At 40.0% G+C, this 22,289-nt stretch overlaps 1 protein-coding gene across 8 annotated transcripts in view; it reads left to right on the top strand.

The window, feature by feature from the left end:
• Positions 1-22,289, top strand: part of FMNL2 (formin like 2) — a 314,347-nt gene that overhangs the window by 228,485 nt on the left and 63,573 nt on the right. For all 8 annotated transcript variants that reach the window (XM_070422990.1, XM_070422995.1, XM_070422987.1 and 5 more), the window contains exons 5-7: positions 42-125; positions 3,321-3,473; positions 20,203-20,311. In XM_070422990.1, the coding sequence (XP_070279091.1) occupies positions 42-125; positions 3,321-3,473; positions 20,203-20,311 (346 nt within the window). The remainder of the gene's footprint in view (positions 1-41; positions 126-3,320; positions 3,474-20,202; positions 20,312-22,289) is intronic.

The raw sequence follows: 22,289 nt of genomic DNA, 5'->3' as shown, positions 1-22,289 counted from the left end.
AGCATGTGACGCATCTCCCCCATAATTTTTTTCCCCAACAGATGGGTCAGAGAGTTTTTGAATGAAGAAAACAAAGGCCTCGATGTCCTGGTGGAGTATCTGTCGTTTGCACAGTATGCGGTAACGTAAGTAAAACTTGGCTTGTTTCTTTTGCATTTTATGTGGTCGCAGAAGATGCAGCTCAGTGGTACAGTTACACCCTGCGCTGCCCGGGAAACCAGAAGCAGATGTGCTATGGTCTAGGGAGGCTTGTTTCTATTCAAACAGCTAAAAGCAAATCCCATAATTGTTATTAGAAATGCTTTTAAGGCAGAAGTAAAACAGCGGAGTAAAAATTACCCTTGAAGAGTCCTTATTTTAAACAGAACTACTTTGTTTAGTGCTCAAGTCACATATATCCATAAGGTAGAATACTCCAGCACTTACTGAGAGAGGTGTATGATATATTGTTGAGTAAAGCAGGATACAGAAGAGTGACTCCCTTTTTATTAAAAAAAATTATATATATATGTGTATTTGCATGTGCTAGTAAATACAGAAATAAATAGCAGACTGGAAGCGGTGAACAAGAGGCTTGCCCTTTTTACTTTTATGTATTTGTATTGACTTACCTTTCATAAAGGTGAAGGGGACAAAGTTGGAGCAAAGCAGAAAAAAAGTAACTTATTTAACCTAGTTTTTGTTAATTCATAAACTTTTCTTATTTGCTTCACTTGTGGAAAGATTTACAACAGGAATGAAAAGTACATTTGAATGAGATATTCTATTCTCCACATTTCCTCCTTTATTTTTTCCCCTTTATTGATTAAGATATTACAAATGTGTCCTTATCCCCCCAATGTCCCCTCATCCCCCCAATCCTGCCCTCACCCCCACCCCCTGTTGTCCACATCCATCGCTTATGCTTATATGCATGCATACAAGTCCTTTGGTTGATCTCTCCCCCTCCCCCTCACCCTCCCCTACCTTCCCTCTGAGTTTTGAGCATCTGATTGATGCTTCTCTGTCTCTACATTTCCTCCTTTAATCAAAAAATATTTCTGCATCCACAGATATGCTCTCACACATATTGTATTTTTAATTTACTGGAGGATACTATGGCTCAGGTGATATTTCCCTCCCACCCCCACCCCCCAGTTCTTCTTTTAAAAGCAATCAGTTGTTTTTTTATATTGCCTCACTCCAATAAAATCTTAAGACCTAACCAGATGCTGTTTTATCTTATTATCCTCATCACTTCCTTGAGAATTTGTAAGGAGAAAGCTATAATTATTCCTACCTTATTGATGTAGAAACTAAAGAATTAACTGAAACTGGCTTGATGAGTTTCAGCTTTGATAACTTTTATATATGGAATAGAGTAAGAAAAAACCAAAACACAGGTGCTTATCTTCCTGAGAAAGTGTCCTCTGAAATAAAATCTTAGTTTTTATAGAATATTCTTCCAAAGGTTGTTTCTTATCTCCCGCTATATCAAAACTGCTAATCTCCTTTTGCACTTCATATCATATGACAAACCAATAATAGTACTCTGTTGCATATTTTATAATCTGGAAGATTATTTATGGAATCAAGGAAGGGCTAAGAAACGTCAGGAATAATGAAAAGAATGGTATGCTTTGTGCTATATGTTTTCTGTAATTAACCTTTTATCTAATCACAGTAGAGCTTTGGAACCAGCTTTTCCAAATGTACCCCTACAAAAAACCCATGGGAAAAGGCCATGCCATCATGAGGGAATTCTTCCCGTCTGTGGCAGAACATCAAACCCAACAAAAGATCAGAACTCAGAGCTTTTGCTTCCCAATCTCCACCCCCCCCCTTTTTTTTTTTTGCATTGGCTTCACATTTGTGCTGATTAGTTTTGGTTTTCTTTTGCATTAATTAGATGACAAATTATATAGAGACACATAATTTATGTTCTTTCTTGAAACTAATGGGCTGGAAAATTTCTTGCTATTCCTTGGCATGTGACAACTTCCTTAGCCCGCGAATGTGAAACAGCGGGCTCAGGCTCCATCCCTAAAGCACAAGCTTTCACCACATGGTTCCTTTTTCTGCTGTGTGAGAGTTGGGGACCAGCCGAAAGGAACACGAGAGCTGGACAGCTGAATGACGTGGGGGCTGCAGAGAGACGTGGCGAGAGTGGGGCAGACTTGAGTGACCTTGGAATGCCCCCTCAGCTTACCTTCTCCTGTCTCAATTATAGACTTCTATTTTTAGTACTCAAGGATCTATTTGATTACACAGCTTCCACCTCTTTTCTGTTGAGCACTGTTTCCTGAATCCTAAGGCATGACAGAATTGTCAGACGAATTCAATGCCATTATACACCAGTCTGTGACATCTGGATTAATATTAAATAGATGGAGAACATCACCTGGTTTACAGATGACTGTTCTAACCCAATATTTTATTTTGGCCATCATACTTTTTATAAAAGTCATCCTTTTTCATAAAAACTCATACTCATTATTTCCAATATGTATTGGTGCCGTCTCTTCTGTGATAGCCTTCAAGATCTTCCAGATGATATTAATTATAGTTGCCTTCTGTTCATTCTCTATCGGGTCAGGTAGAACTATGGGTAGAAACAATTGATAAAATACTTTTTGGGGGGACGCAGAGCTTCTGACTTTGGGAGGGGAAAAATACATAGAACTCAAAGGTCTGTCTGTTTAGAAATGCTGCCCCTAAAATTATACAAGACCGAGTGCCTTAACTTGCCATTTATTCTAACATGGTTAACATGAGTAATAACCTCAAAAATGTCAGAGAAACAACAGTCCTACTTTAAAGAGCACCACATTGGGAAGCTATTCCAAAATCAAAGCAAATTCATACGTTTGCGAGTAATGTATCACATATGGTTGGAAAAGCACACTTGCCAACACACCAGGAGAAAATGCGCAGTGAAAATTGATGGGTAGGAATAAATTAGTATAAGCCTAACATATTGACGTGTTAAAGCAAAATGAAGACATCTGTACGATTCCACCCTCCCCCACCTCCCATCTGAGCAATGTTGGCAATTGGTAAGCTAGCAAACTTTATCGTAAAATGCAGATACATCACTGTTTAAGTTTCGCTGTTGTTCAGCTACTTTGCCTGGCCCAGTATTTGTCATTCTGTATTTTTGAAGCTACCACCGAGTCCATGGATATTTTTTGTATTTCCCTTTTTGTTTTTGTTTGTTTGTTTGCAAAGACTACCCAAATTAAGGTGCAGACATACAAAAGGAAGGAGCAAGTTGTGCACATCCAGGTGTTTGTGTAAATGTGAATCTCTCAGTCTCTCCTGGCATTTCTCTTTTGTTTCAGGTTTGACTTTGAAAGCGTGGAAAGCACCGTGGAGAGCTCGGTGGACAAATCAAAGCCCTGGAGCAGGTCCATCGAGGACCTGCACAGAGGCAGCAACCTGCCCTCCCCCGTGGGCAACAGTGTGTCCCGCTCCGGAAGGCATTCTGCACTGCGGTGAGTTTCTTTAACCAGGAGGGAGGCACAGGTGGCAGGATACACAGGGACAGCAGGGCCCCTGGAGTCTGCGATGACCTGGGCCACGGATTGCTGTATCTTGCCACATGGCACTTCCATTTCCAGTCATTTCAAAATGCAAGTTTCTTTGCCAGTTCCTGGGGTCATCCCTGGGGCCATGCTCTGTAGCATTAGCAGCTTTCAGGAAACACCATTCCTTCAGTACAAAGAGTAAGTTCTGCTGCCATAGGGAACAACAGGAGCCTGCACAGGCACATGCTTTTCTGGAACCAGGGAGATGCTGATGTCGTGATTGAGGCTCTGTTTTCTGGGTAGAGGCAGCACATTGAGATGTGAGAATTTCCAGAACACCTTGTTGATGTTTGTACCCTGCTGCCCCCCTTCCCTCCTCCAGTGGTAGCTCAGGTGAGTGTTCTGTGAGGTGTGTTCTTAGTCATAGGCATGGAATGCTGTAATGGTCACTTTATTAATGAGATGCCTTTAAGCATGTTTCTTTGGTCACCTGTCAATCTTCTGTTTCCTAAGGATTCCTTCTCTAGTCTCTCCTGGCTGAAATGCCACCGTGTTAAGGGAGGGTGGGTGCCGACCACCTGTATCAGTAATGGGCATAATATCAGTGAATTGTTCATCCACTCATTGTGAATGAACAGTCATTCATGCACTGAAGAATATTTTTGAGCTGCTATAATTTGCCAAGCACTGTACTTAGAGTTACTGTCCATGGGTGTGTCAGTCAATACTGCCTGCCAAGACAGAGACATCCAGATTCAGAAAGGTTTTTTATGTTCCAAGAGTTTAATACAAATTTTTATTAGGAAGTCCCACATTCCCAAACGTTGCTTACGCTTTGTATCTTGAAGAGTTTATCTCACTTATTTCAGGCTTGACCTGGCAAGTGGACTTTGTTCCTGTCAGTGTTTAAGGTCACCGTGTCCAGGTGCAGTCAACAAATGTGGGACTTTCAGACTTTCCATATCTGGTAGCCTTTTAATTACTTCTAGTCCCTTTGACTTGGGTTTTGGTCATGGGAAGTTAAAGTCTCTAATGAAATTCAGTTCTGCTGAAGGACTTGATGTTTGAATATGATGCTTCCAATCAACCTTTCAGATTTTTTTTTTTTTTTTTGGTTTGGAAATGCCAAAAATATTAATGGGTTTTAGAATAATTCAATAATAATGAAGAGCAGTGTTTTAATTCATCTCATGGTATTTGCATTAGGCCAAGAGCTCTGTAACCTGCTAGTCTGCATCAACTTTACATGTAGACAGGGACATATGTGGGCCGATTTGGAAGCTGAAGAAAGGCCAGTTGTGCCTAAAGAATTCCCTCATCACTTTGGTACTTGAATGGAAATTCTTACCATTAGTCTAGTTATAACTACTAGTATATGTAAGGGATCTAATGCACAAACTAGATGTTAATTTGCTTTTCCATCATTTCTTACCTAGAAAGGATCATTTATTGGCTAGCTCTACCCTAACAAGGGCTCATTTCTTGATTAATAATTCATTATGCCTGTTTTTGAGTGATTAAAGACTGTTTGGGAAGCTCATGTTGTTTCTGGTAGAGTGGGAGAGTCAGGAAAATGTGGGAAACATCCCAGGTCCAAGGAGAGTTGTAATCCTGGCCCCTGGAAGGCATGGTACAGGGACATCAATTTCTGATTTACTTCATGGTTGACTCCAGGTAGATCCTGCTAGAATTCACTTTAAAATGGAAAAATAGACCAAAATATAGAGAGATGGACATGATGGAAATATTTTTCTGAGGAGCTCGGGAACTATGTGGCATTTCCGATTGGCAGGTTGTGCTTGAAGATGACCAACTAAGAAACCAACATCACCTTCTTCTGTTTGTGTTTGAACAGTTTCAGACTCAGGAACAGAACAATGGAATTTCTTCCCCAGGTTCTAGTCACTCAAGAGAATCAGTATGGCAGTAACTTTCATGAAACTTGTTGACCTGAAGCTTTGATTTTTGTTTTTAAACAATGCGTATCAATGATATTCCAGCTCTTGAGGTTCATGGATTTGTGCCTAGATTCTAATTCCGTATTTGGTCATTTGCTAGCATCTGTGATTTATAAAAACAGCAATCAGATGTACAGGCATATGGTACATGTTGCTTTTCATATACCCAAAGATTGTTTACATTTTTTTTCTCTTCCTCCTCCTTCCTCTCTCCCCTTTCTCTCTCTGATCCCCACATTTCCTTCACCTTTTGACTTTCGTTTAGTTGCCCTTCTTTTTCATTCCGTCATCACATTTCTGATTGTCTTCTCCTCCTCTGCTTTGTCCTTTCTGTTCCTACTGTCTCCTCTTCTTCCGGTTCCATTCATCTCTTACACCACCACCAGATTGGTGTCTCTGCCTGAGTATCTTCAGTTCAAATGCCACCAGAGCTGCTTCTCTCCCTGTTGCCTCTGGAGCGGCTTCAGTTTACACACTGATGATGAGGCTTCAAACCGGGAAATCTCGTAAGTCGCGGGTGAAAATGACACCCAAGAGAGCTGGTAGTGCATGGTGGCAGGGTATTGCAACTGCTCTCCATGTTATAATATGATAACCTCATAGCTTAGCGCCCTCACCCAGTACTGGATGTGCCCACTGCCTTTTACACTTTGATACACTCTGTTATCATATTATGAATTCTCATTTTAAGAATTTAAACCTTTAAAGTATGTTATATTTTTATTAATACTACAGGGGTGGGTTTTTTTTTAAAGAAAGAAAAAAGCATATTAATTCATTTTCTGTAGAGATGATTTATTCTGGTAGCTTTGTTTGATTAGAATATGTCTTCTATATCCAAAGCAGAATTCAGTTTCCTTATCCCGATCTCCAGATTATAATATAGATTGGTAAAAAGGGTTAGTTAAACTTGGAAGAAGAAATGAAATTTTAAGAAATTTAAAACACTATAAGTGGGGCTTGGTTAAAGAAAAAAAGGAAAAACACTAATGTTGATGCACATTCTTCTCTCTATTCAGACTTTAATTTTTAACTATTTTAAGTGGATTATTAAACGTTTTATGACATGACCTTCACCTTCAGTTATATCAACTATTCGATTCTGTATTGTCATAAATTTGTCAGCTTGGCCAATAGTAAAAATGTTGATATTGATGCAGTAGAAACCTGGATTGTGTTGTTTTTTTAAAATTCAGAGCCCGGTGTGCCTTCAGTTAAGGTAGATTTCTGTTGATGTGACCACAGATCTAGCTAAATTAAATGACTTACATATGCACATATGTGCACGCTAGATTTTTGAAGACAGTGCATTAATTCAGATGCAGGAGGTGAAAAACTAAGAGCCTGCAGGAAGGGGTCAGATTTAAACTTGGGGTGATGGCCAGAGCTGCTTCTCAGGGTGAGGAAAGGCTATTCCAGGTGGAGGTAAAGTGAAAGAGGATGAGATGAGCAGAATTCTTACATCAAAGGTCAGGCATGTTTGGGAAAGAGGGAAGAAACTGCCCCTTCTGGCTTTGTGGTGGGGTGGAGGGCTGTCTAAGGAGAGGTTGGGTCATAGACATGCAAAGCTGGAAAGACCTGGGAGGTCACCCCGACTGACCTTTCACACTGTGGTAAGGAGATCAAGATCTGCATTTCCTTTAAGATATGAACTCCTATTAATATTTTTTCCTAAGATTCCCTAGAACAAATTTTACTGTTTTCCTGAGATTATTAACTCAGTGGAATGGCATTTAATGAATAGTCATTGTCTGACTCTTACTGCCTATATACATAGTGGATTCATATGAAGAGATAGAGTTCAAGTTTATGTGCTGGTTTATACATTTTAATACAGTAATCTTATTCCTGGCAATGTTTTTTAGGGGAGTCATTTTAAAAATATATATTTTTATTGATTTCAGAGAGGAAGAAAGAGGGAAAGAGAGATAGAAACATCAATGATGAGAGAGAACCATTGACCGGCTACCTCCTGCATGCCCCCCACTAGGAATCGAGCTTGAAACCTGAGCATGTGCCCTGACCAGGAATTGAACCGTGACCTCCTGGTTCACAGGTCGATGCTCAACCACTGAGCCAGGCCTGCTGAGCATAGGGGAGTAATTTTTTAAAGTATTTAAAATGGACATGAAGATATAGATAGCTTTGTTCCAGTGTTATTGAGTGTCCACTGTGTGCCAGGCACTGTTCTAAGGGCCTTCTGTGATTTACTGTTCACGGTGCTCTGTGTGATAGCTACTGTTACTTTCCCCAGGAGGAAACCGAGTCTTCTAGTGGTTAAAGCAACTTGTGTGGGATTAAACAGTAAGTAAACGAGGCAGGACTTGGAGTAAGGTGGCCAGACTCCAACCTCCATGCTACATTATCCTGCCTGCTGATTTATAAGATGATTTCCCCTCTGCCCCCCCGTAAATATATTGTTTTCATATCAAGGTGTCTGTTGTCCCCTGCAGGAGGGGCTTTTGCTCCTTCCGAGAATAGACGAATCCCATCTATTTCAATAGATGCCAATTTAAAGGAGAACAAACTACAAAGAAAAACATATTTAAAATTATTCTCATAGATAAGCTATTAATCAAGATTTTCATTAAAGAAAATACTGTTGCCCTAGCCGGTTTGGCTCACTGGATAGAGCGTCGGCCTGGGGACTGAAAGGTCCCAGGTTCGATTCCAGTCAAGGGCCTGTACCTTGGTTGCAGGCACATCCCCAGTAGGGGGCGTGGAGGAGGCAGCTGATCGATGCTTCTCTTTCATCAATGTTTCTAACTCTCTATCCCTCTCCCTCTCTGTAAAAAATCAATAAAATATATATTAAAAAAATACTGTTAAAGTCTTTGGGAGGTAATCAAGGATTATTAGCACCATTTACAGGTGAGGAAGAAAAAAGAAAAATGAGGAGACAGTCATTATAGGAAACACCCAAGTTTTATTTCTGAGGGAGGAGAAATGTTGAAGACACTCCTTAACCTGATGAAAATCTGAGGTTGCAGAAAATGAAATAACCATAAAATAAAGACTTTCTAAATTTTTCAGACTTTACAAAAATAATCTGCAATTACAAACTTTCCATTTTACTTATTGACACATTGTAAGCAAAAACAACTGAAAGTGTTGGGTGGTTGTGTATCTGATTTTTCTATTTCTTTATTTGAAATTGTAAAAAGAGAAAAGTGTACTTGGGTTAAGAATGAACTTCCACGTTTTCAGATTGGAGTTTATCTTAGTGGCCCTGCTAGTGAAAATGGTGACAGTTTTAATTATATATAGCTTATGGGTGCACCATGCCCAACAGATTTGTCCAGCATTTCCTACTGTGAGTCTAACTTTACTTTTTTCTATCGTATGTGTGTGTGTGTGTGTGTTCTGTTGTTGTTAATCCTCATCTGAGGATATTTTTTCCATTAATTTTTAGAGAAAGTAGAAGGGAGGAGGGGAGAATGTTGGGGAGGAGGGGAGAGAAAAACATCAATGTGAGAGAGACACATCAATTGGCTGCCTCCTGCACCTGCTCTGACTGGGGTCGAGGATTGAACCTGCAACCCAGGTACAGTATATGTGCTCTTGGCTGGGAATAGAACCTGAGACCCTGTGTTGTGCTGACTAGTGCTCTAACCACTGACCCACACCAGCCAGGGCCACTTTATTGTATCCTTGATCCAGCAGAAAAACCAACTGAGAGAGGCTTTACGGAAATGGAAAAACAAGTCGCCTAACCAATGCATTGTTGGGGATCTATCTCACAGATTCTCAGATCAGTGAGATGATAGGGTCCAGGGTCTGCCTCACATGTTGTGAGATTAAATTAGCAATTCCTGTAAAGAACCTGGCACAACAGTGAGTTGTCAGTAAATGTTAACTATATAAGTTGAGGGACACACTGAAGATGACTCAGCAGATTTCTATAGCTGTGGTCTGGTACTTTCATCAGCAAGATTTATTATATATTTAATATGCGTAGGGTACTCTGCCACGTGCTGAGGATACAGAAAGATACATTAAATCATATATTTGTATATGATTCATGACTGATAAAGGACTTGTTCATACTTATGTTACTATATCTTCATAAAGTCTTTGGGAGGCAGTCAAGGATTATTAGCCCCATTGAGAGGTGAGGAAGCTGACGCTCAGGAAATTATCCATAGCTAGTAAGTGGCAGAGCCAGGATTTATAATCAAAGTCTTCTGGTTTCTTCCACTTTGTCATAGTGTCTTTACGATTTGACTGAGAAAGGAGTGTAGATATGTTTGTGTGTGTTTGTGCACACGCAAATGTCAAGCGTCATATGAATATAACCAAAACTAATGATATGAAACTTTAGAGTAGTGGTTCTCAACCTTCCTAATGCCGTGACCCTTTAATACAGTTCCTCATGTTGTGGTGACCCCCAACCATAAAATTATTTTCGTTGCTACTTCATAACTGTAATTTTGTTACTGTTATGAATCGTAATGTAAATATGTATTTTCATTGTTACAAACTGAACATAATTAAAGCATAGTGATTAATCACAAAACAATATGTAATTATATATGTGTTTTCTGATGGTCTTAGGCGACCCCTGTGAAAGGGTCATTCGATCCCCAAAGGGATCGCAACCCACAGGTTGAGAGCCACTGCTTTAGAGGCTAGCGTGAGCAGCAGGACCTACAGGAGATTCATGGCGTGGTCTGGATATGAAGTACAGTGAGTAAGACTTGGGGTGTGACTAGGAAAGGGGAGGAGGAGGAAGGTGGTATGAGCAGTGGTTCAGGGGTAAGACTGCCTGGTTTGTTTAGGAAACAATGAATAGATGAGTCTGGCTGGAAGTACTTTAGAGCCAGTTGATGTAATATTTTGAAAGCCAAGCTACTGAACTGTCATTTTACTTCAGTGGTAATGATTTACTGAAGGTTTATGAGAAGAAGAGATAATTTGGGATGAACAGAAATATTTCTATCTAAAGGTCACAGGAGATAAATGGCTTCGTTGCACACTTCACATAGGGATGCATCCTGATTAATTAGCTACTCGTAGCAAATGCCTTTGACAAAGGGAATGTAATGAAAAAACAGAAAGTTAAGACCAGCAATGGCTCCCATTCATATGATGGAGGACTGTTCATTCACTTACTCTATTCAAAAAGCATATACTGAGACCTTTTGATTTACGGCTTCTGTTCTAGATGCCATTTGGTCCTATAAGGGGGAATGGAGATGAACAGAAAATTTCAGTGACTTTAGAAAAGGTTCATTAGGAGTTTTGTGTACTTTTCTCTCTGTCTCTGTCTCCCTCTCTCCCTTTATTCCCACTTGAACTATCTGGATTCACCTCCTTAAGCTCTGTTTCTTTTGGCGATAGAAAAGTGTTTGACTCACTTTTTTCCCTTTAGCATCATAAATTTTATGTTTAAGTGATAGAAAAAATATCCCCAAGTGACGCCATGTCTGAAGGGTAAGAAAGACGAAACCTAAAATGCCAAATCTTGGTAGAGTGCTACTAACCCAGACTTTGGAACCGTAAGGGGCTAGTACAGTTATGCCAAATTATGTGACAGAGCCAGTTGGCAATGCATTCCAGTTGGGTCGAACCCTTATTAGCTTTCAAGGTAGTTCTGATTACTATTCTTTATTTATAGGTAGATATTAGTTTGATATCTAAATAGTTAGATTGTTTGAAAGTACGATTTGTACGAGAAAATATATGTATAACTTTTCTCTTTCCTGGAGAAATGACAAATCTCACAAATGTTGGCATGGAAGCTCCACAGGAGATTTTTGTAATATCTTTTGTTTCCCCCCAGACTCTGAGAAAGCCTGGTTAGGTCAGCTCAGGAAATGTTCATTCAAGGTTCTGCAGTAATATGTTCTCTGTGGCTAATACAGGCTTAGAGGGAGAGGCAGACACGTACATAACACACATCCAAGAAAATGTCCAGTGTGCTCTCTCTCCAGCTCACCTGCACCTTTTCCCCTTCTCCCCCCAGGCATGCCTTCTTTGCCTTTTGTTCTCCAAAGCCTCGAGGGCCCTTCTTTTGCCTCTGTAACTTGTTTCCTGAGCCCACACAGCCCAGCTGGCTCACTTCTTCCACAGCTCACTTCTTCTACCTCTGTGACTTTCTAAATAAACTTTTCCATGGGAAAAGAAAAGAAAAGAAAGAACATATCTAGATATGAGCATAAGTTACGACTTCAGATGTGTGATCAGATTTATTTCAAGGAATCGTTGGGTGAATAGCAGCTTCCATATTGGGGTTTACTGTTTGGTGCTTTGCAGATGTAGATCTCTGAACAAAATGCAGTGTTTGATCACTGCTAGCTTTTGCTCACGAGTAGTGGTCTTTTTCTTGTACTCCCAGAATGATCATAAACACATTACTTACTCATTCTTAAATTTATCATCATTGGCTTCTTAATGTATTGCTTTTACTTTTTAATATGATAAGAACACTTAACATGCGATGTACTTTTTAAACAAATTTTCAAGTGTACCATACAGTATTGTTAACTATAGGCATACGTTTTACAGCAGATCTTTAGAATTTATTCACCTGGAATAATCAAACTTTATACCCTCCTCCCCTCCCCCGGCCCCAGCAACCACCATTCTATGCTCTGCTTCTGTGAGTTTGACTATTTTACATCCCTCATATAAAAAGTTATACAGCATTTGTCCTTCTCTAATTGGGCCATTCCGCCACGGCCCTCAAGTTCATGCATGTTGCTGCATATTGCAGGATGTCCTCCTTTCTCGAGGCTGAATAATATTCCAGTGTGTGTATTTACCACATTTTCTTTATTTGTTCACGCGTCGATGGACATTTAGGTAGGTTATCTCTACATCTTGGCTCTCGTGAATAATGCTGCAATACACACAGGAGTGCAGATATGTCTTTGAGTATTTTTTTGGATAAATACTCAGAAGTGGGTCAGATCATAGCAATTCTATTTGTAATTTTTTTTTTAGGAACTTTCATATGTTGTTTTCCATAGTGGCTGTACCAATTTTTATTTCTAGCAACAGTGCACAAGAGTTCCCATTTTTCCACAATCTTATCAGCAGCACTAATCTTTTTTTCTTTTTGCAAGTGTCTATATAGGTATGAGGTATTATCATTTGAATTTTCCTGAGCATTAGTGATGAGCATCTTTTGATATATCTTTTGGCCATTTGTGTGTCTTTGGAAAAATTCTATCCAAGTCCTTTGCCCATGTTTGAATGGGGCTACTTGATTTCTTGCTGTTGAGTTTTAGGAGTTCCTTATGTATTTTGAATATTAAGCCCTTATCAGATATTTGGCCAGTATTTTCTCTCATTCCATAGCCTACCTTTTCATTCTAATTCTTCCCCTTACCGTGCAGAAGCTTTTTAGTTTTATGTAGTCCCACTTGTCTGTTACATTCCCAAGCAGGAGGACCTACTTCAGAATTGCTGTAGTTCCCTGACAGTGAAGAGTGGTGGAAGGACAGCCAAACAGGACTCTAACCAAAACTCCAAGGAACACCAGACATAGTGCAGGCTACTAACATATACTTGGCAAGAGAAATTCCTACATGTCTAATCTGTAGTCAAGCAAATGCAAGAGGGCTACTTCCCTGCATTTCCTTTGCTGGCCTTGCCCTTTTATGTGTATGTGCTTTTAGGAATAAAAAAATTGGGGTTTTATTTGCCTTGTCATTTATTAGAATAAGTCGACTTATTGTTGATTGGCGCTCATCCATCAGTCATCCTGAAGGGCTTTCAGAACAGAACTACCTTCTTGCCCTGCAGCACCTGCGGCCAGCACTGTGCAGGCTGAGTTGCTCACTGCCTGCTCCTCAGCAGATTCTTTGCCACACATGAACTAGATGGCTCAGTTGGCAGTTGGCAGCCATAGCCCCAAATAGGAAATGTTTTCTATACATTATCTAACAGATATTTGTAAAAATTGCTTTTTAAAAATGCCTTGTACTCATACTAGCATTAATTTATAAGTTCTTCATTTATTTCATGTATATATAACTACCAATGCATAAAATTAATACAAGTGGTTAGAGTCATGACTCTTTGGTTTTGATCTTAGGTCAGTTTTGTAATGCGTTTCTTTTCCATATTCATGGAACGTTGTGAGTTCCAATTGGCAGCCCTTCCCAGACAGTGTCTCATCTCTAAATGCTGGGGCAGCATTTCGTTTTAGCTCAGTGCCTGACAAGATAATAGGCCATTCTCAGAGTTGACGGAGAAGAGGGCCTGAGAAATTTGGTGGTATCCGTTTCCTATAAGGTTTCTGTGAAAATGGCCTCTTAAAAAATGGAATTTTCTCAAAACGCTTGACCTCAAAAAACAGCCCTGAGTAACTCCTCCTCGTTATTTTTCCTACATAAGGCAGGAGCTCCAAAAATTAGACCCAGGACTACTTTCTGCCTCTGGGAAACCTCTCTGTTAAGTCCAGGCTTCAGAGCCCCAAAGCTCTGCTTGCCCGTCTGGGGGAAGAGGGTGTCTCAGGATTTAGATAGTCCAGGCCTGGGTCACAGCCACTCCATAAATATTTCATTCCGCTGTTTTTCCCTTCGGGACCCAGGGAGTTTTCTCCCATCCCCACATCTCAGGGAGCCTGTCCTGACACACCAGAGAGACCGAGTTGTTTCAGGATCTCGTTCGACCTGTTCCCATCAGCTTGAAGGAATTGTTGCAGTTCAGAATGAACACATTGGGCAGGAAATTATCTCTAAATGTCTCTTATGGGATGTCAGTGAAAACGGCACAGTAAGGACCCCTGTACAGGCTCTCATCCATAAAAGCAGTGGTGGTCTTTTTTGGATGGTCAAAGTATGCTAGAACTAACTTTTTTTAGTACTCTAGAAATGAAAGTTTTTCTGTAATCTGGGAAGCATCGATTTGGAGAAAACAAGTGAATCTAAGAACCAAAAATATTTCTGTGGTGTTTTAACTTAATACTATTCCCCTCCTTCCCTCTTCAGCTCCACAGTAGCCTTGAAAGCCAGTAGCTCCGTAATCACAGTCCAGACCGTTGGCCTGGCGGCCAGTGGAGAGGGATGAATGGAGTTGAAGCTCTTTCCAAGCCCCTTCTTCCTCCTTGTCCTATAGGATAAGCTGTAATGTACTACGAGTCCTGAGAACTACTAGTGATGAAGCCAATTTCAAGTGTCAGTTAAAGTAACATGCACCGTTAGCTGTTGACAGAGTCTGGGAACACTCAAGACATACTACTTGGCACAGGACTAAAGCTCATCGGCCTCAGTTATCCATAGGGGACCATGCAGGCACCAGTGCTGCCTGGCATTTTTAATATACCCCTGTGAACTGTGGCCGGCCTCAGTCTGGCTCGGTTCAAATAGTCTCTATCTGTAGTTTCATAGTAGCTTCAGGAAGGAAATATTATAGGAACTCGTTTCACTTTATGTAATTGTCTAACAGAACACGTGATTAGAACAAGGGTATTAGTTTACCCTTACCTCCTACTGAGTCACTAGCTTAATTCCCTTAAAGCTCAGGTCTTGTGGAAAGTGTATTCAAATAGATCAGTGCTTGTGAAAGGTGAAGAGAGCTTAGCCTAAGGGTTCTGTTGTAGAACCGGATGCAGGTGGCCTCACATGCCCTCTCAGAGGTAGTATGTTGAATTATATCTACTAGTGTTAACATGATTATGCAACAGCACCTTGTACATAACGATGTTTGGCAGTTGTGACTAGTTTCTTTTGAGCTGTTTGAATTTTTAATTGGTGGCCGATTATTGCTGTGATTTCCCAGTGCCACCTAAGGGAATCAGTGTGACTCATACACCTGGTAGAATTTTGTGGCCCTACAGTTACCCTCATCCTTTTTCTGTAGAAACTGTTCATCATTGTCTTCTGGCTTTTTGACCTCCAGGTGGACATTCGCAGCACCAGGGAATTGGACTTTTAAGGCTTCGTTTTTCTGATGGTGATACTTGCTTCTTTTGTTCCATGTGTTGTGGTGGGATTGGGCCTCATCACAGAAACCCTAACCTGTGCTTTGAGGGTAAATCAGGGGCCACTCTCCACCTCAGAGGCCTTCTAGGAAACATCCCGCCTGGTGATTGAAATGGGAAAAGCATTATGGTCCATCCAGCCCGCTGTCTTAGGGGGATGTAAACCTAAACCCTCCACAATGGTTTTTTTATGCGGTGTTCTTTTTCTTTATTTGGAAAGTAATTCACATTTATTGTAGAACATTTTAAGTATAGACAGAAGTAATGAACGGAAGTATCTTGTAATGTCACCATTCAAGGAACCATAAGACAGGTATGCTTTGAATCGAAATTGGTATATTTTACGTCCAATTATGTTCATTGTCATGTCACCTCCATGATACTCATTCCATTCCTTTTATATTTATTTCTTGAATGAGAGCCCCATTTAAAAACAACTTTCATACACCTAAAGACAGTTACCAAGAGTAAGTCTATATTAACTCAGTTAAGTCTGGCTTGATTCAGAAAAGGATGACTGTATGGGGATTTTAACTGTGCTGCTTTGTAAAAAAGTTCTCCTTTGAGAAGGTGTGACTGTCTTCACTCCAACATGTTATGCTGTGCAGGTGTGTGTATTGTTATTGAGTTTATTTTACACATTTATAATGTGTATGTGACAGACAGGGTAGGCTGGGGCTGGTATGGACAAAGCACATCGTAATACAAAGGCTTTCGATATTAATCATCTGTTGCTTCTACCCTAGATGGTAAGGCATTGAGGACCAAAGCAACATCTTTATCCTTCATTTTCCCTTAGCATTGAGAGTCGAACATAAACAGTAAATGCTCAATAAAACAAACTCTGGGGCTTCGACAAGAGATTTGTTGGCTGTTTGATGCTGGCAGAGAGCCCCAGAGGCCAGTGCTGCTCACCTTGTCCAGGTGTCTTTGTTGTGGTGAAGTGGCTGCGTCAATTGTTAGTCCTAATGCATCTGGTTGTGGTTGGGATTTTGGAGTCAACTTGGTGGACTTCATTAAAACCAGCTTCATGGGAATGGGTTTCTTGGATAGTATCACTTTGCAGCTGAATTTAAAACCTGTTCAAAAAAGAAAAAAAAAAGGTATAATAAGTGACTCAGACGATAAAGCAAATAAACCAAATAGCTTATTATATAGACTGTCAAATTCAATAAAACATGAATGCTGAAGGGTAGATTAATGTACATGCTAACCGTGCAGGTTTAAGGTGACCCTAAACTAAGTCCTTGGCAAATACTGTATTTGCAGAGGTAAAGAGCTGTGACTTTAATCAAGTACATTTATTTAATGGGAGAAAATTCTTTTAAAATGAGTGTTTCAAAAATATAGTATAGACCAAAATTTCCTATTAATTTAAAAAAAGTTCTCACTTTTCTGGTTAGTCATAGAGGATAAAGATTTGAAAACGTTGCTTACCAAGTGGATTGGCCACTGTGTTCTGAAGATGCTCAGATGCTGCTATTCTCAGTACAGTAAATGAAGCCTTAGTCCTAGTGGTGAAGTGATCACCGGGAGAATGATACCCATGGAGGGCCAAAGACGAAAACACTGTCAAGATGACAGGATGGGAACATTTGGCAAGGAACTTGTCAGCGCGTATGGCTGTGGGTGGTAGCTTTTTCACGTGATAACCAGACAGATTGTGTCAGTGTGTCAGACTGAGAGCAACTTGTAGAAAGTGGCTGCCCTGAAACCCAGTGAGGAGATGTGGGGTCTGGTCTGGTCTCATCTCACCTCTTCCCTCTATTTGCTCTGAGGAGCTGACTTCTTCGGGCTTCGTTTTTCTCATCTGTATCAGGAAAGGTTGGTGTAAATGAAATCACAGATCTCTTTGGCTGTCATTGCTATGATTTTTGTTCTTATTGGTTGTGGTGGTGGTTTTGTATTTATTGTAATGCAATGATTTTAAACATAAGTTCAATTGTTGCCTTTAATGCCCACTCTATTTTAGTATGAACAAAAATTGGAGAAAAATAGTTTTAGATTAAATACCATGCACTTTAATAAGAAGCTTAGCTCTATTGTTTTTAACAGACTGTCACTAATAAAGAAAATACATTGTTTTTTATTAATTAACATCTTATATATTGTATATTTTCTAATTTTTTAAAAATCTTGATAAATATGCATGTGCTAGTTCATATTAAACATGTTCTAAATTTGCAATTTACCACCTACTACAACAAAAAGAGGCCTTTTTTGTGTTATTATCCTATATCATAAAAGCCCAATATGCAAATCGACCAAATGTTGGAACAACCTGCAGAATGACTGGTCGCTGTGAGGCACACTGACCACCAGGGGACAGACACTCAACGCAGGAACTGCCCCCAGCCCACAGGCCCCAAACCAGTCAAGAGAGGTGCCAGCGGGGCCCCCGATCGCCCCACCGGTCGCCCTGCACATTGGCCCTGATTGCCTGCCAAGCCTAGGGACCCTACCCATGCACGAATTTCATGCACCGAGCCTCTAGTTTAATAAATAAAATACTATTCTACTTAATCTATTTTTGCTGGTTTCTGCAAGTAATGACAAAGACACTTGGCTTTTTTATTTTTCGTTAATCCTCACCTGAAGATATTTTTCCATTGATCTTGAGAGAGAGTGGAAGGGAGGGGGATAGACAGAGAGAGAGACATCAGTTGGTTGCCTCTGCATACACCCTGACCAGGGCCAGGGATTAAGCCTGCAATTGAGGTATGTGCCCTTGACTAGACTCAAACCCAGGACCTTTCAGTCTACGGGCCGATGCTCTATCCACTGAGCCAAACTGGCTAGGATGATATTTTGGCTTTTTAGAGTCTTATTACAATATAGCTGAAGAACCAGATTAATAAATAAAAGTAAGGAACTTGCTATTGTACTTTACATCTCTTAGGAAACACCATAAGGTGTAAATTTGATCTACTTTCTGGAGTCATTAAGCTTTATTTTGAAGTGATCTGTGTGACTGTGTAGACTGGCCTGTGCCCCCTTCCTTAAAGAGTTGTTTGCTTTGGTCAGTATATCTTCTGCGGTCATTGCTGCACAGGAATAAAATTTAGCAAAGGAAAATTGATTCCCTCGACATCACCTTTTCTTTCTCTCTAAACTTACCCTGAAACTAGTAGTAATTGCTTTTAATTAATAATGACAGTTACCCCTCTAATCAACTATTATACACCTAACAAGTGATTTCAATGAAGAAACGCAAAACTGAGGTTAAAATAGGAATGGTAGAGGAAGGGAAAGAATTTCAGATGTAGACTAAGAAGATCACATATATTGGGTCAGACTGGTGTGTGGTTATTTTTTGAAGGTGCATCAATCTCTGTGCACACTCCATCAAGTGAGTTAGCAGTCATGCTTCAGCCAGGGTTATGGCACAGTGACACATTTTAAAGCCATATTTTAGATGTTGAAGTTGGGCTTACACACGTCAAAATCTGAATTTGTTTTCTTAACGTCGTGTTTGCACTCAAAAATGAGTTAGGCCAATTTCCATTGCTGAAATTCTACTTCCCAGTGTGAATAATGTGGGAAATCCTTGAGTAAAGCATTCTTATAACTGGCATGACAGACAAACAGATTTTAAATATTCAGGTATATTGAGGCAAAGGACTTATTGAAATCAAAAATGTATTTGGCTCATTAGTGGGCTCATGTGAAAGAATCATCTTTCTTCCATTTGATGGGTTTTTTAATAGAAAATAAAATTTAAACTAGCTGAACAGTTTCAGGCAAAACTGTCAATTCGGTTTTCAACTCCTGGCCTGTACGTAGGGGACTTTTGAAAACAATATTAATCATAACTTCCTTAAAGTTTTAATTAGCTCAATTCAAGAAGGAAGGGCTATGGCTTATTTTGTGGAGCACTTCTGTCATTGACTCTGTCTATAGCAAACTAGTAGTTGACAACTTTTGCAGTTGGCTACATTTCAGGCTCGGAGTTGCAGGGAAGACTGTCCTCGGAGGCAGTCATTTACAGCTCACGTGGAAGCCTTCAGCCCTGTCATGTTTTCCACTTGCACCTGTTACTTTACATTTCACTTCTTTACTACTTGCAGGCTCATACATCCCCAGAGAGAACTACCATGGCTTAGCAATGCAGGGTCTCTAGAATGGATCCTAACGTTGAAACATCTTAATCCTGTGAAATATGAGCATATTCTCCTCCAAGTTTCAGCTGCCATACCAAGCTGTAGGTGAGGGATCAGGCTGTGGGGGCATTTGTATGCTATTACGGCTGTGCATACCATTAAGGTCTAGTATCACAGGCTGATATCAAAGTTGCTAATATATGACCTTGCCTAGGCTTAAACTCTGAATGCTGGACTCCCGAGAGCACTCATGGGAAGGTGCAGTTAAAATAGTGTCAAAGATTGGAAGTCTATATGTGAGCTAAGTTTTACCTGTTCACTGGTTGGCAAATGCAATCTGCATGCATGTTGCCTCAGATCACCTCTGCACATCTTGCTTGGCCTACTGATCAGGAGCTGGGGACTGTTGTTGAATCCCACATACAGTCTGATTTGTTATATGGTTGAGTGAAGTCGAGCTTCATTGCCATGGGTATCTGGCCTGACAAATGATGACCAGTGCACACAATTATGTGGTCCTCCCAATGTACGGAAATAGCTTTGTGGTGATGGGTTTATGGTTGGTGGTTTTGACCTGTAATCCTCAATTTGGTCCAGATAAAGGTAGAGAGTAACATCCTTTTTTTTTTTTTTTTTTTTTTAAGTGCATGTGCCTATGCTAAGAGTGTAATCTATAGTGTTACAGAAGTTTCCCTTTTTACTTGTAGATATAATACTTTGCCAAGCAGAAGAACCTTGAAAAATTCAAGATTAGTGAGTAAGAAGGATGACGTGCATGTCTGCATCATGTGTTTACGTGCCATCATGAATTATCAGGTATGTTTGTGTTTCTGATCCTTGAAAAAAAATCTGAATTTGTCAGACTCCAATCTTGTCCTTTCTGGTTTCCTTGTATTATTTCTGTTTGAACTAAATATCAGGATTAAATGAGATTCTATTGAAAAAGAAAGGTCTGGTTTTTTTCTAATGCTCAAGATTTAATTTATTGCCTTGATATTTTAATTAGCATTTATCATGTATTTAAAGGGAAGATGCTTGCCTCCTACAGTGATAAACTTGTCTTGATTACTTGATCAATGTTTGAGACCATTTAAGACAGGGCAGTAATGGGACAACTTTAGAACATTAGGAGTGAGTAGACTCACACACTGGGTTGGTCATTGGTTCTCAAAGGGCTCTGTGGTAAACAGGCAAAAAGTTACAATTACTTGTCTGCTGGACCCAGTGGGTCCTAGTATCTATAAGAAGCACCTGGAGCATTTTTGTTACAAGTTGGGTCCCTTCTTCAGGTGATTTGATGTAGGTTATCTCCACTCTGAGAAACACTGGGAGAGAGAGTGCCTTGTGGGGGGTTGGATTAATCCTAACAGGGAAGTGGAAGTTAGAGCCTAGAATATCTAGGGTAAACGGACATGGTCAAAGGTATAATTAGATCAGCTAACCAGGGTGAGAATTAGAAAAACAAAATTCATATGTAAAAATAGGATTTGATTTCCATTTATAAGGATGCTACAGGTGGGCTCAAGAAGAAATGGGAAATAAATACCACAGCAGCGGTTCTCAACCTGTGGGTCGCAACCCTTTAGGGGTTGAACAACCCTTTCACAGGGGTCGCCTAAGACCATCGGAAAACACATATATAATTACATATCGTTTTGTGATTAATCACTATGCTTTAATTATGTTCAATTTGTAACAATGAAATGGGGGGTCACCACAATATGAGGAACTGTATTAAAGGGTCATGGCATTAGGAAGGTTGAGAACCACTGACATAGAGGGTCAGTAATTGAGTTCAAACCCAGCCCAACATAATGGTGCTGAATGGAATTTAAAAAGGGAAACATGCATTTATTTTTTTTAGTCAATTAATATATTTTTTAGCATTGTCAGACCCTGTTCTAAGCACAGGAATACAGCATTAGATAAACAAGTGTCCTAGGGATCTTACTTCCTAGTGAGAGAGATAGATGATAAAGTGTAAAACTATATAGTGTTCCAGATACAGTTGCTGATGAAATGAAAACTAATATTTATAAGTACTTCTAGTGTTTTCAAACCTATTAATTAATGTAAGACTCATAACAGTCCTGTGAAATCTCAGGACTATTACTTTCCCCATTTTTTTAATGAGGAAACTGTGAGTACGACAGAGAAGTAATTTGCTCAACATTATATGGCTAATAAATGCTGGAGTCAGATTCGAACCCATGAAGACTGGCTCGAGAGATCTATTACTAAGTGCTGTAACAAAAATAATCAGGAATTAGGAATAGGAAGAGATGGAAATATCTGTTCAGTTTTAAATAGGCCAGCCTGGAAAGTGTCACTAGGATAACATTTAGTAACAACTTACACGAGGGAGCATGCTAAGGGATATGATAGAAAGTAGATTCCAGGCAGAGAGAAGAGCAAGGGCAAAGGCCCTGAGACAGGAATAAGTCTGATGTGATGAAGGTACAGAAAGGAGGGCAGGTTAGTTGGGTCAGAGTGAGTAAGAGGGAAAGGTAGATGATGAAATCTGAAGCTAACAGGGCTTCCTGGTTGTGTGGGGCTTTGTAAGCCAGTCGGAAGACATTAGCTTCACTATGAATGAAAAGCTATGAAAGGGTTCTGAGGAAAAGTGTGAATTAATCTGACACTTGAATTTAACATGATCATTCTGGTTTTTATGTTTAGGATTAACCTTGAGGGGCAAAGACAAAAGCAGGTAGACCATTTAGGAGGCTGTTATATTAATTTAAGTGTTGATGGTGGTATGGACCGGGATCATAGGAGTAGAGATGATGAGAGG

Source organism: Myotis yumanensis, unplaced genomic scaffold (assembly GCF_028538775.1).
Source record: "Myotis yumanensis isolate MYYU_CA2020_CCGP unplaced genomic scaffold, mMyoYum1.0.hap1 SCAF_8, whole genome shotgun sequence".
Classification (NCBI taxonomy): Eukaryota; Metazoa; Chordata; class Mammalia; order Chiroptera; family Vespertilionidae; genus Myotis; species Myotis yumanensis.
The sequence above is the reverse complement of the archived record's forward strand: the minus strand, read 5'-3'. Positions and strand labels throughout refer to the sequence as shown.